The 14,675-nt window shown below is 41.0% G+C and overlaps 1 protein-coding gene and 1 non-coding gene across 2 annotated transcripts in view; both read right to left on the reverse strand.

The window, feature by feature from the left end:
• Positions 1-11,623: 11,623 nt before the first annotated feature.
• Positions 11,624-14,675, reverse strand: part of LOC108294455 (zinc finger protein 92-like) — a 41,702-nt gene continuing 38,650 nt past the window's right edge. The window contains exon 5 of the mRNA XM_017516353.2: positions 11,624-11,876. Coding sequence (XP_017371842.1) covers positions 11,624-11,876 — 253 coding nt within the window. The remainder of the gene's footprint in view (positions 11,877-14,675) is intronic.
• LOC119469156 lies at positions 14,025-14,165 on the reverse strand. The gene has a single exon (XR_005197975.1). It is a non-coding gene; the product is annotated as a U4 spliceosomal RNA (small nuclear RNA).

Consider the following 14,675-nt stretch of genomic DNA (forward strand, 5'->3'; position numbering starts at 1 on the left):
TGGTGGCATTACCCCTGCTAGCAGCTAGGGACACTGCAGGACCCTCTTGCTCAGTGTTGTGGCAGCACGTCCCCTGCTGGCAGCTAGGACACCGCAGGGTCCTCTTGTTCCCAGTGTGATGGCTGGCACCCCCTACTGGCCTCCTTCTGCAGCACTTAAAGTCAGAAAGCCAGTTATTCAGCACCCACAGTTCTGGAAATTCAAACTGAAACGGAGCTATTACTGGAAAGAGCTGCTGTCCTAGTTCTTGTCTAACTTGGAAGAAAGATTTTCACCAAGAGGCAGTACAAAGATGACAGATAACTTTATCGAAAATACAGTGTAAAGAGCTTATTATAGAAAATATAGGTAGGCCTCAAGGGAGGAGCAGGCTGATTGTGCAGAAAAACAGCCCGAGTCCTGTGCAGGGAATTTTATTTTGTACTTCTTCACATTCCTGCCTCTGTCTCAAGTCTCCACCTGTTTTGTCTGGTTTTTCTGCTCCTACCTTAGGTCCCCAACTTGCCCCTCTTTGGCTTGTGGGGCCTCCTCACTGTTGGTTAAGGCACATGTGTGGTGATCAATCCAAATCCACTGTTGGGGCTGGCTTCTTCCCGCCTCCCAGGAAGGCCCTGCAGCGGTCACATCTGTACCTCCTTTGCCTGCCTATCTATTTTGGATGTCCTTCTCTGCCCTAATCTGTACTTATGGTGCTACATTTCTCTTAAAAATGTTCCCTTTGTCCTTCTTATCAGCATGTAGCTAGCAATTTTCTGACATTTTACCTGTAGAGTGAATGATTGGGGCATCCTAAGAGGAGTTCTAGGGTGTTTCTTTCCACATAGGTACCTGTTCTTCCTCCTACCCACAACTGACAAGTGCCCATCGACTCCAGCAGTAGAGATGCTACTAATATATAAATTGTTGAAGATCCCTCCAGGTGAGCCTTCCCATCATGTTCATGTCTAGCTATCTACCGACTCTGACAGAGCCCACTATCCTGTGTCTTTCCCAAAATAAGTGAAGGAACGATTCATTGGAAACCATAGGAAATGAAATGAATGTAGATGAAAACTTTGCAACTTATACAAATAATCACACAAAATCATCCTTACACTAAAAAATGCAAAACTATACAATTCCTAGAAGAAAACATAGAATAAAAGTTATGTGCCCTTGGGTTCAGTAATGAATTTCTAACAAACAACACAAACTGTCAATACACACCAAAGAAAGAATTAGGTGGATTTTTTTTTCCTCGTTTCAAGTTTTAATCAAAGCTTGTATATAAGGTTACTTTATTCCTGCATCTTCTCAATTGTTTCTTCCTTGTATTTGCCCTTTTCCTTTCCCACTTGGCGAGATTTGTCTTTCCGTTCAAGGATCTTTTTGTGGTCTTTGTCCAGTTTTAGCCTAGTGATAACCACCTTGCTGGGGTGAATGCCTACATGGACAGTTGTGCCATTAGCCTTTTCCCGCTGCACCCGTTCAATGTAGATTACGTATTTCTTCCTGTAAACCTGGACTACTTTGCCAATCTGCGACCTTTATAGTGTCCTCGTACAACCTGAACTTCATCATCCTTTCGGATGGGCATGGATCGCACGTTGTACTTCTGTCTCAGCTCTTTGGAAAGAGGGGAGGACATAATCTTCCTGCGAATGTGGGAAGGTGCATTGAAATGCATTTTGTGATTCTTGCTTCGGTCGGAAGTCACAAAGAGATTGAACTTCATTTTGGCAGCTCCTGCTTAGGTCTTTAGGTGGATTTTTTTTAATATGAAAAGTGTATACTATGGAAAAGATCTTGTTAAGGTAGTAAAAAGACAAGCCACATATTGAGAGAAACTATTTGCAAAATGCAGATCTGAGAAAGAATTTGTATTCAATATACAAAAATATCTTAAAACTAAGTAAAGCAGCCCAATTAAAGATGTACACAAATCTGAACAGACATCTCACCAAAGATTTAAGAGAAACTAGCCCTTTCAAAAGACTCCACCACGGATATCAACCATCTGCCTGAAGCTGCCTTTCCTTTCTTGCCTAATAAGAGACCTCTCATGACAGAGAGGGTCTGAACAGTATATAGAGGATACACAGAGCAAGTTTTCATATCCTCTGCTTCACCTTTTGATGTCAGAGGGCTGAAAACTTCACCCTTTACCCTGGCATCATACTAACACTGCCAGTTTTTGTACATGGGACCTGTGAAGGAGTAAGAAACTCAACTGAGGCGGGCGGATCACGAGGTCAAGAGATCGAGACCATCCTGGCCAACATGGTGAAATCCCGTCTCTACTAAAAATACAAAAAAATTAGCTGGGCATGGTGGTGCGTGCCTGTGGTCCCAGCTACTTGGGAGGCTGAGGCAGGAGAATTGCTTGAACCCAGGAGGCGGAGGTTGCAGTGAGCCAAGGTTGCGCCACTGCACTCCAGCCTGGCGCCTGGTGACAGAGTGAGACTCTGTCTCAAAAAAAAAAAAAAAAAAGAAACTCAACTGCAATTGCATGCATTTCTCCTTTCATAAATAATCATGACTCCTCCTAGAGCTTGTTAAATATGTGTTTTTGGCTGTGCCACTCAGCATAAATTACTGTTTCCTCTACCTCTCCCTTGAAGTGTCTGCTTCTGGCTTCTGGCTGGAGTCTATGCTTCACAGCCTATTAGAAGGACTACCCTGTAGGCTGCAGCCCATTACAGGAAGTAAATCTCTCACTGGGTGTAGGGGCTCATGCCTGTAATCCCAGCATTTTGGGAAACTAAGGTGTGTGGATCACCTGAGTTCAGGAGTTTGAGATCAGTCTGGCCAACATGGTAAAACCCTGTCTCTACTAAAAATACAAAAAATTAGCCAGGCATGGTAATGGACATCTGTAATCCCAGCTAATTGAGAGGCTGAGGCAGAAGAATTGCTTGAACTCAGGAGGTGGAGGTTGCAGTGAGCCAAGATCACACCATTGTACCCAAGCCTGGGCAACAAGAGTGAAAACCTTCTCAAAAAAATAAAAATAAATAAAAATTTAAGAAAAGAAATCTCTCCTTTCCAAATTTATGAACCTCATCATTCTTCAGCTAACAGTGTTACAAAGTTCAAAAGACCTTCCATGCTCTCCCACAGAAGTCCTAGAAATTGTCATTCTGTTAATTAGTTTAGATGCGTGAGAACCTATAATCAAATGAGTAGAAATGTTGAAATTGTGCTTTACCAGCTATGTATCTCTTAATCCAATCAAACAGATGTCTAAAATTAACCACGAGACTATGTATGCCTGATTCATGGCTAAAATTGCGGGATGAAACCTATGAGATCTCTGTTTGTGTTTTATGCTTATTAATACATGTTATGTATATGTGATATTTTCTTAACTCCAGAAAGCAATGCAAAACTCATTTATAAAATCATCTAAAAGTGCTCTATTCTAACTTAGCTTGGAAAAAAAAAAGCATTTATATGTAAATATTCCCCAAACTCCTAGAAATGCAGGAACTGATACAAATGTTTTTCAACTTAACACAATTTAGAGAAAACATAGTTAAATAAGGTCGATTTAATATTTTTGGTGTAATAAAACAACTATGTCTTCAGAGCTATCACTATTGAATATAAAACAAACATAAATTTCTATTCTTCTTGAGTTCTAGCCAAATAAGGTAATATCATACTTACTAGATGCTTAAAATCTTAAAGCTTATAGATTCTAATTAAGTTGTTATTCTTATTTTAAAAAAAACCATTATTTCAATAATTTTTTACAGTAAATCTGCCTAATAATAGTTTCCAAAGTACTTTTGGTAATTTTTAACCTTAAAGTTAAGCTAATAAAAAGATTTGCATTAAATATCTAGATCATTTATAAATAAGATACAATACTAAAACATTAATTACTGAACATAACTAACTCAACTTTATACGCTTTTGTCCCCTATTTTTATGGAGAGAATAAAAATATTTTGACCTGTTAATAAACATTTTTTGTCTACAACACTGAGAAATTGTACCATGAGGAAACACATCACTTTAGAAGTTGGGAGATCGTATACTCAGACATTTTTTAATCTACTATAGAATGTTAACATATGACAATTGAAATTTGTCTACTTCCTAGTTTACACTGGGAAATAAAGATTACTAAGTATTAAAAATATAATCTATATTATATATAAATAGAATAACTAGAAACAACTTCATGAAAAGTATGCAGGAAAAGTAGGGCAAGTTATGCAAATAAAGTGGGCTGTATTTTTTATAAGAAAAGCTATACAAAATATACAAATAAAAAGATATCCTAACGTTCCCTGTGTTATATTTATATGGGTATATATAATTCAGAAATTATATAAAATTCCTGGAAATTTGTCCATGTCCTCCTTATGCATGCTATGTGCTGGTATAGTGTTGTGAGTCATATTTTCAATTATTATTTTAAATGTCATACGCCACAGACAAAATGGAACATCCTTGTCAGTTGTGGTATAATGAACTCTCATCAGATCTTTTGTCACACCCATTTCATGCTTTTTCTCATTTAGATATTATTTCCCCCTGATGCTTTCCTGAAAACTCCCGCAATCAGCTGCCGGTCAGAATGTTTGTCTCCAACACAGGACTCCCTCTGAGACTCACAGAAAACACTATGACAGGTACTCTGGTTACAGGCTTCTTATGATATTGCTTAAATAACTTTAAGACCATACACTTGACTCAGTGAAGCTGTCCAGAAGTCTAGTTGAAAAACTGAGATTCTGTAGGAAAACTTGCAGCAAAGAAGCTTGAAAGCATCTATGTGGTCAGCTCCTGTTCTTGCTGCACTTACATAAATAATCAGGCAAAATCTAACAAAGCTAGACTTATTTTTAAAACAAGAATAATCTGAATTTGATTATCCATTATAAAAAATGATGGTTACTACAGAGAGAAATTTCATGTTTCAATGAAAAACTATAACTCAGCCAGACATGGTGGCACATGCCTATAATTCCAGTACTTTGGGAGGCCAAGAGTTCAAGACCAGCTTGGGCAACACAGCAGAACCCCGTCTCTACTAAAAAGACAAAAATTAGCTGGGCATGATGGCATGTGCCTGTGGTACCAGCTAAGGAGGCTGAGGAGGGAGGCTTGCTTGTACCCAGGAGATAGACGGTGAAGTGTGCTGAGCTTGCACCACTCCACTCCAGCCTCGGCCATAGGGCCAGATCCTGTCTCAAAAAAAATTTTTTTAATAGGAAAAATATAGTCCTTGTGGGTTATCAGATTCTAGTCTTGTTTCTTTTCTTTGGGCTATTTTTACCTCTTTGTAAACTGGATCCTGCCATCTGATGAATTTTGTCCCATGATGATACATGTGGAACAAGAAGCCAAGTATTGTCTCCCCTATTAATGTATTTATTGTCAGATAATTTGAAGGCCTCCAACCCTGGAACAAAGAAGAGGAAGGTTTGGTACCCAAAATGCATAACCAAAATGTAATACATTTATGCAATGGAATACTATTTTGCCATAGAAAAGAACAAGCTATAAACTCACATGAAGACATGACTGATCTTTCATGCACATTGCTAAGTGGAAGAAGACAGTGTGAGGAGAATCCATATAATGTGAGCTCATTTAATGGGATTCTGGAGAAGGGAAACTACACTGCATGGGGTGGGGGTTTGAAGCATTTCATATGATACTTTAATAGTGGATACCTGCCACTATCTATTTGTCAAAACACGCAGAATTTTACAGCTAAATGGGTAAATCAAACTCTATTCAAATTAAATAATGTTATTCAGGATGTGGAGTATCCCAGCACAGAATCCATAATGTGAAAAATAATTTAACTATGTGACAAATTACTATGGTTTGGATGTGGTTTGTCCCTGCAAAAACTCATGTTGAAATTTGACCCCCAAGGTGGCAGTGTGGGGATGTGGGGCCTAGTGGAAGGTATTTGGATTATGGAGATCGATCCCTCATGAATAGATTAATCTCCCCCCCCCCGCACAGGGGTGCTTGAGTTCTGCTCTCATAGGAATGGATTAATTCCTGCAAGAGTAGATAGTTAAACAGAGTCTGGCTCCCTTGGCTTCCTTCGTGCTTTCACTCTTGCTGTGATCTCTGGTGCACCCCTTGCTCCCCTTCCACTTTCCACCATGAGGTGAAAAGACTGAGGTCCCACCAGATGCAACTGCCCAATCTTGGACATACCAGCCACCAGTATTGTGAGCCAAATGAACCTTCTTTATTTACAAATTACCCTGCTTCAGGTATTGTTACAGAAACACAAAATGGACTAAGACACAAATGTGGGAAACAATTCTCAAGGTGTAGGGAAAATGGTGCCTACCTAAGTCTCTTTAACAATGAATAGAATCTGTAGGCTGAAGACAAATAAACTAAACTTCATTATTGGATTCCATTTCATAAAGTTCTTTCCAACAGGGGTAATTGTGAACAATTGTAAAACCACAGTATCTATATCTGGAATCAAACAATGAGTTACACAAGTCGCAGATGGTAGGAACCAGGTTTCTCACTATTGAAGTGGGAGGTTATAAATTAGCAAGGGGAGAAGGGTAGAAAGATTCATGTGATAGTAGATCAGAGATGAAGACATCAACATAAATTTATGTTTTTTTTTTTTTTAAGATTTTATTTTTTAATAAAGACGGGGTTTCACCGTGTTGATCAGCCTGGTCTTGAACTCCCGACCTCAGGTGATCTGCTCGCCTTAGCCTCCAAAGTGCTTGGATTACAGGCATAAGCCACCACTTCCAGACAACTTATGTTTAGTTTAATACAGATACATACAGCTCCACATCGAAACCTTCCTAACTAGGTGTATACAGGTAGGTTACATACACACACATACTTCCTAGCATTGCTAATAAGGGACAAGATACAATGTGCTCATTCGGCAGCCAGACGTAAGTTTTCCTACCATTCTGAAAGGAATCAGGCTCTTTGAAGAAATGTCTGATACTAGAACTGGGACAGTAAATAGATGAGCCAGAATAATCTTGAAGTATCCGAAAGTAAGTAAGTACTAACAAAAAAATTGAAATATCTCAAAGGAAAATTGGAGCCAATAAAAAGAGCTACCAATGACCAACACAGGAATGAACTGTGCAACATAATGCTGCAGTGTTTCATACTAACTAAAGCTTCAAGTAATTATCTAGGTGTCTCCATTTGTAAGTGTAGGTGAATAAGCAATGAAGTTGAATAGAAATCTCATTTGCAAAAGAATTCCAAATACTTAATGTAGACACTCAGCCATCAAGAAGGAGCTAATGCCTCACTCCATGAGTATGGGCTTTACATATGTGTAAACTTATTTTTCACATTTTTTTCTTGTGCTGTGGATGTGTCCTGGGTTCATTCTCTAAAATGCTGTCCACCTTAGACCAGGAAAAAAAATAATCACCTTACAGACTCTATTTCAATTCATGGCTAAATATTTTTAAAAGAGTGGCTTTATAAAAATATGTTCCCATGGCTAATTGACTCGTTGTGACTGGAACACTTATTCCAAATACTTCTTGTCTTTATTTTTTTTCCAGTGTCTACCTTTTAGCCGTAATACACCAGAATCAAATATTGGCCACTGGGAAAAAGTATTAAAGAAAAAAAGAATGTGAACAGAACTTGTGACCATGATAATTCAATGTTTCACCACAACACTTCCTAAAACAGAAAAGTTTAAAAGGATATTCAAAGTCCATTTCCTCAGTAAGGCTTTGCAGAAAATGAGGAAACTAGAGAAACAAAATGGCAGGACATCCAATGGGTGAGTTTAGATGTTTCCATATTTTATGGGGAAAAAATACTTTACCTTTAAAAGAATCACAAAGAATTATTGGAAACCCAAACTCTTGAATGCTTCCAAATGTAGTTGAACTTCTATGTAATTATGTCTATATAGCTAGTCATGAAGTTGATGCTTTTTTTAAAATCTCTGCCTTATTTGTGTAATAAAATACACAATGAATAATTAACACTCATCGGAAAACATGTTAGACCTTGTGAAAGGAAAATAAATCTTGGGGACTCAAAACCACTAAGCTAAAGGGAAAAGTCAAGCTGGAAACTACTTAGGGCAAAACTGCCTCCCATTCGATCCAATGTCACCCATCTGCTCACCGAGATAAATGCATATCTGATTGCTTCATTTGGAAAGGGTAATCGGCAACTCAAAAGACTGAAACCATTCATCTTTATCTACCTATGATCTGGAAGCCCCCCATCTGGCCTTCTCTTCAAGTTGTCTCACCCTTCTGGACTGAATCAATGTACATCTTACACATAATGATTGATGTCTCATGTCTCCCTGAAATGTATAAAACCAAGCTGTGCTCCTACCACGTGGGGCACATATTGTCGGGACTTCATTAGGCTACATCACGGGTGCGGGCATCCTCAAACTTGGCAAAATAAACTCCCTAAAAAATCTAAGACCTGTCTCAGATTTTCAGGGTTCATACTTGTAACGTTGGATGTTAATGTTTGTAAAACAGACATTATTCTATCTACTATTAAAATTATACTGCTGATTAACCTTAGACTTTCTCAACAAAATAAAAATGTTGATGATGTACAAATAATATATTTAAATTTAAATAATGTTGCAAGTTGTAATATGCCTACTTTTCATTTTTTAATACTGTTTTGGCTACTTTAACGCTGTAAGAAAAATGAGTAATTAAAACATGAATAAAAGTTTTTACAGGGGGTGGACATGTTTCCTCCAGCCTCAGGCTTGGGGTGACTTGAAAGGCACCTGCCCATCCCCAGCTTTCATCCCAGCTGTCCTGGTGGTGGCTCTAAGCGTTTCTCCTTTCTCTATATGAAGGCCTCACCCCAAAAACAAACCCAAATCTTACAATATGTTAGGGAGTGCTATGATGATAAGCAGCCAAAGCCTCAAGCAAGGGATGCTTCTGAAAACAAGACGTAGAATATAATGTGTGAAAGCAAAGCCAGCGTCAGAGTTCCTTTCTCTGCACATGGGGAGCACACAGGAAGCTTTTGCCTCACCTTCCTCACATGGCCTGCAGCCACGTCTCCCCAGGTCAGACTTGAGGAGAACAAAACTATGGTCTTCACTATGGACACGCTACCAGGTGCTCCAAAGCCATGGCCTCTCCTTGGGTGGGTCCTGAGGAGAACAAAGCTCTGGTTCTAACCCTAACCCTGTCCCTAAACTTTTGACTCTGACCCTAAACCCTGATCCCTACCCTGGTCTATAATTCTGACCCCGACTTTGATCCTGACTTTTATCTTGACCCTGACCATGACCCCACATCTAACTATACTTCCAGCCCTGACCCTGACCCAGACCCTAATTCTAACCCTATTATTATCACTACAATCTATCTCTACTCTTACCCTCTAGTGCTAAACAGCTGTATCCAAAAGTACTTTTTGATTATTTAACTTCTTTTCCTTGAATTCTCTAAGGGCATCCTAAAGGAGATGTCATCATGTATTCTGCAGTCCCTCTGAGTGATAAGAAGTTCTAATACTTTGCAAGACAAAAGTGCGAAGGGTAACAGCACTGGGTTGTCGGGAATGCATGCTGGCATTCATGATAGTCATTGGCGCTGTTCTCCACATATTTTCAGTTCATTTTTTATGAATGCATTCTGATTGTTCCATCCCACCCACTTAAATTTTTGCATGGCCACACGACTTTTTTTTTTTTTTTTTTTTCGGGGGGTAAGAAATAATATGTGAATTTTTCAGGAGAAATCTCCAAGAAACAGAGTTCTATCCAGCATGCTTTTTGTCTTTTCTAGAGCAATGGGGATCTTACTGATGGTACCTCCTTCAGCCTCGATTCCTGTGTTAGGACAATACAGCACAGAGCTACTCTCACTTGACCCATGATGAGATGCAAATAAATGAGGAAGAAGATTTTTGAGCCACTGAAACTTGGAGGTTGTTTGTCACCATGGTTTAACCTAGCCCTGACTGACTGATCCAGGGCTGAAGAATGAGTCAGAACTGGGTCTGGACATGTGAAGTGCACTCCTCCAGGCTAAGTAAAATTCAAGTCTTTCTGCAAAGGTAACAGTGAGCACGATGTGTTATTAGCATGAGTGTGGGATACATAAGGTATGTCAAGTGAGAATAATGAGAAACTCAACGTTAAAAGACAGTGCTAATTTGAACTGTGGAGAGATTCCAATGTCCTACTTAGCATTTGAGACTGCGATGGCTGAACAAACTCAATAAGAACCCTAAATGAAGGCTTGGGATAAATATCCGAGGGTGTCTAATATACCAATTATTCATCCTAGAATGGGCAGAGTCCTTGACCCCATTCTAGGGAGACTTCCAAAAGAAAAAAGACCTGCATTTCTCCAACAACCCACATTGAGAGACTTTCCTGCACTTCTGACCTGTCGCTAACACTCCTCACCTTTCATTCTGTCCTCAGTGTTTTGGGGAAACACCTTTAACTCTCTATGACTTGCAGATTACCAAGTGGCCCTTATAATTCCCTCCAGAGATAGAAAAGACTAATGATGAGGGAGTCTGAGCTCACAGCAGCAAGCAGGCATGTGTGCACAGCAGCCACGTGGCTCATCTGCTAGATTACTATATACGATGTTCTGCAACATTGCTTAATACAACGGGACTCTCTCCTGACTCAGAGGGTTTAATTTCTCACCTACTTCTTTTTCTGCTCTCTTGGGCTCCTAAAATGAAAAGAACTCTGAGGTGATACTGTGAGTCAAAGGAGTGCCAACCGTATCATAGCTAAATAAAGATCCCTAAAAAATCCCTGGTCTAAGATGACAGCCTTGGCTGGGTAAGTCTGAATGTGCTCACAGGGGACATGGGAGCGTGAAGGTGGTCAAAATGTTCGCATTAAAGAACTTCCACACAGACTACAAGAAAAGAGGGAGGAATGGAAATGGCAGCACGAGTCCCTAAAATAAAAGCAGATGTTTTGAGATCAGTTATATTCATTCCAACAAAAATTAGAGACAGAAACAAAAGTTTAGCCTGAGGTAACAATTAACTGGGCAATACGCCAGAGGCACATGTGGCGTAGACAGATTTAAACATTCTCCCTTATATTAATTGGAATACTAAATTAATATCATATAAATACAAGCACTTGGGTCTACAGTAGTTTTAAAGGAGATCTCACAAACAGGTTTGGCTTTTAAAGGTTAGTACTGATGGTCTAGAGAATTCATTTTGTTCCAGAGAGAGAAAGAGAGGAATTTCTTGGGTCCCTTCAGGAATGCGTCTGGCTTTGTCTCATCTTGTATGTTTGAACTATGCACACGGCAGAAGAAAACAGGATTTCACAGATTTAAGGTGTGAAAAGTCACTGGGTGCTTTAAGAAGCCTGGGATTCTTATGCTGGAAAAATAAGTTTGTTGAGAAAAAATGAGTTGGAGAAGGTTGTTATTGAAGTGAAGCAGAATTGCTTTTACTAATCTGCTTATTACCCTCACTCTCATCTCCACCTTTACCCACCTTACCCTCTAACCCTAAACCCTAACCCCCTGACCCTAACCCTACCCCTACCCCAATCCTTCATCCTACTCTTTAGCCCTGACTGTTGACCCCTGACCCTGACCCCCAAACCCTGACACCACCCCTAAACTTAACCCCTACCCCTACCCCTAACCTTAACCCTTTACATCTGCCCAGATTCTCCAGCAGAAGCAGGGACCCTTGGCTCCCAGCTGTGCACCACTGCATCTGGCACAGGACTCCGTAGCAGTCCCCAAATAGGCACCTGAATGCCCACTGTGCCAGCCATGCAGTGCAAGCACAGGGGTGTATTCTCACCTCCAGAACCAGGACCCAGTGCCTGCATCACACTGATCAGGGCTGAAGTGAGCTGGGGCACCCAAGGTCTTCCTAAGACCAAGGCTATCTCGTGCCTCCTGTTAGAGAGCAAGATGCAGACCCAGCAACACCACACTCCCCCTCCTTCCCTCCCAGGCAGCTCAGCAACCTTCCAAGTAAGGGGCTTTTCCCTGATGATACTCCAAGCACAAACCACTGGACTTTCACACAGTGAGGCTGCACACATTATTCTGTGTAGATGCCCACCTAGGCCACTGGGAGAAAGGGTGGTAGAGGGACCCTCATGTTGCCCTGTGGTATACATGCTCTGGTTCATACGACTGCAAGCCATTTACGAGAAACTCAAGCTGAAACACTACTTGTTTCCAACTTTTTGTTGGCAGATGATTTACAATGTACACTCCCAAACAAGCTAGCCACAGAGCACACTGACTGTCTCCCCTCTTAAGTCGCTCTGAGGGCCTCCACATCAGTCCTAGAATTGGAAGATTGGTGGAGAACTGGGATGTTGAGGGGGTACTGGATACTTGCTGGACACCAGCCTCCCCTCACCTAAGCTTACAGACAGCCCAGATCGCGCCTGACCAAATCAGACATTGTAACACACACAGCTCTCGATAGCAGGACTTACAGATGCAAAATTCTAAGGCAAAGGATGGTTTCAACTCCTTGGTGTCTCAAGGAACTAAAACACTTCCTAGCACAGGTGCACTATCAACCTTATCATGAAATAAACCTCTATATTTTATTCATCTTTGATTGTGGAAATGATGTGATAAACACATTGGACTAAAGACCTTTGAGATCTCTTCAAGGGATCCTATCTCGTGAACCCCCAGATCTGCCAACACAGAGAAGGCATCGTAAACATGTGCAGGACAGAGGCCAGACAAAACTATCTCTTTAAGTCTCAAAGTGGCCTGGCAGTCACAGGAACGCCATGTGGGGTCTGACATGTATGATGAGTCAAGCTTTCAGCTCGAGGAACCCCACTGCATCGCAAAACCAAAGTGGGGCTAACAAACAAAAATCAGCCAGCCTACTCTCCCTAATGAAAGGCTCTCCCCGGGGCCTGAAAACTTGAGTGGATAACTCCTCCCTCCTCAGGCTCAGCCCCAAGGTACAAGACCACTTGCACCAGCAGTGTGGGTCACCAAGAGAGCAGATGCCAGAATAGGGCAGGCCGGATGATAAGTATCCTCTGAAGATCAGGAGAGAAGCCCTCTAGGTCCCACATAGCAGTTATGTCAGACTGGACCACCCCATTTACAGGAGACTAGAAAACCCTGCCTTGCCCTCAGTTGGGGCTGACGCCATTTTAGGCCTCAGCCGGTCTGCACCCAGGTGTTCATTAAAACAGCATGTTGCTCCACACCCCCTTGAGTTGTTTGCTGGCGCTCTCAGGGTTCGAACCAATAATAGAGCCTTGCACCTAATATCCCAGGTAGTAATCCAAGAGCGATATCTGTGTGACACCCCTCCTCCTCCACCCTCCATATCCAAGCAATCGCCAAGGATACAATCCGGCCAGGCAAGGTAGCTTATGCCTGTAAGCCCAGTACTTTAGGAGGCTGAGACGTGTGGATCACCTGAGGTCAGGAGTTTGCGACTGGTCTGGCCAACATTGTATAACTCTGTCTCTACTAGAAATTCCAAAATTAGCCAGGCATGGTGGCAGATGCTTGTAATCCCAGCTACTTGGGAGGCTGAGACAGGAGAATTGCTTGAGCCTGGGAGGCAAAGGATGCAGTGAGCCGAAATCATGCCACTTCACTCCAGCTTGGGCAACAGAGCAAGACTCTGTCTCAGAAAATAGAAAACAAAAGAATTTGTATAGTTTTGTCACCAGCAAAGGAGTCTTGTCCCAGACCCCAACAATGGGTTTTTGGCTCTCACATGAAATGGAATTTATGGAGAGTTGCAGAGTCTTGTGACGTTAAGAGAGTTTATTAGCCATTACTAAGTTCCAGAGCAGGGAGTCCTTAGGAAGCAAGAGGAGGAATGCATCTGTTTTAAAGAAAAAAAAAATTTTTTGAGATGGAGTTTTACTCTTGTAACAATGACATGATATCGGCTCACTAAAACCTCTGCTTCCTGGGTTTAAGGATTCTCCTGCCTCAACCTCCCAAGTAGCTGGGATTACAGGTGTGCACCACCACAGCCAGCTAATTTTTTTATTTCTTTTCCATTTTGATTTATTTTAATTAATTACTTATTTTATTCAATCCCCGTAGAGACTGCCAAAAATTGCCAATGCCGACTATATTTCCAGTCGTCATGGCAGGGTATTGGGAAAACTTTTCTATCAGCAATAATCATGCCTCAGATAAACCTCTTTGGCTACGATACTTCCACTGTGCAAAGCTATTTTTTTGTATATTTAGTAGTGACTGGGTTTCACCATACTGGTGTCCAACTCCTGGCCTCAAGTGATCAACCCTCCTCAGCCTCCTTAACATACATGGGAGTATTGTTAAGGAGACTCTCAATTACTTGATTAAGTAATCACACATGTAATCCCAGTACATTAATGTACAAACAGGATTACTTAATGTTTGTTTCTATAGGTTATTAAGATCAGTGTTATCTCTTATAAAGGCCTGTGATCAGTTGTGTCAGGCTATTAGTATTGTTACTTTTCTATGTTACTACTGATTTTAACAATAATTTATGAGTGTACTCTTATCTTTAAAGTAAAACTTATTTTTAAATTAAGAATGCTTTTTGCGGGCTGGGCGCGGTGGCTGAAGGGGCCGGGCGCGGTTGCTCAAGCCTGTAATCCCAGCACTTTGGGAGGCCGAGGCGGGTGGATCACGAGGTCAAGAGATCGAGACCATCCTGGTCAACATGGTGAAACCCCGTCTCTACTAAAAATA

Source organism: Cebus imitator, unplaced genomic scaffold (genome assembly GCF_001604975.1).
Source record: "Cebus imitator isolate Cc_AM_T3 unplaced genomic scaffold, Cebus_imitator-1.0 Scaffold581, whole genome shotgun sequence".
NCBI classification, from domain to species: domain Eukaryota; kingdom Metazoa; phylum Chordata; class Mammalia; order Primates; family Cebidae; genus Cebus; species Cebus imitator.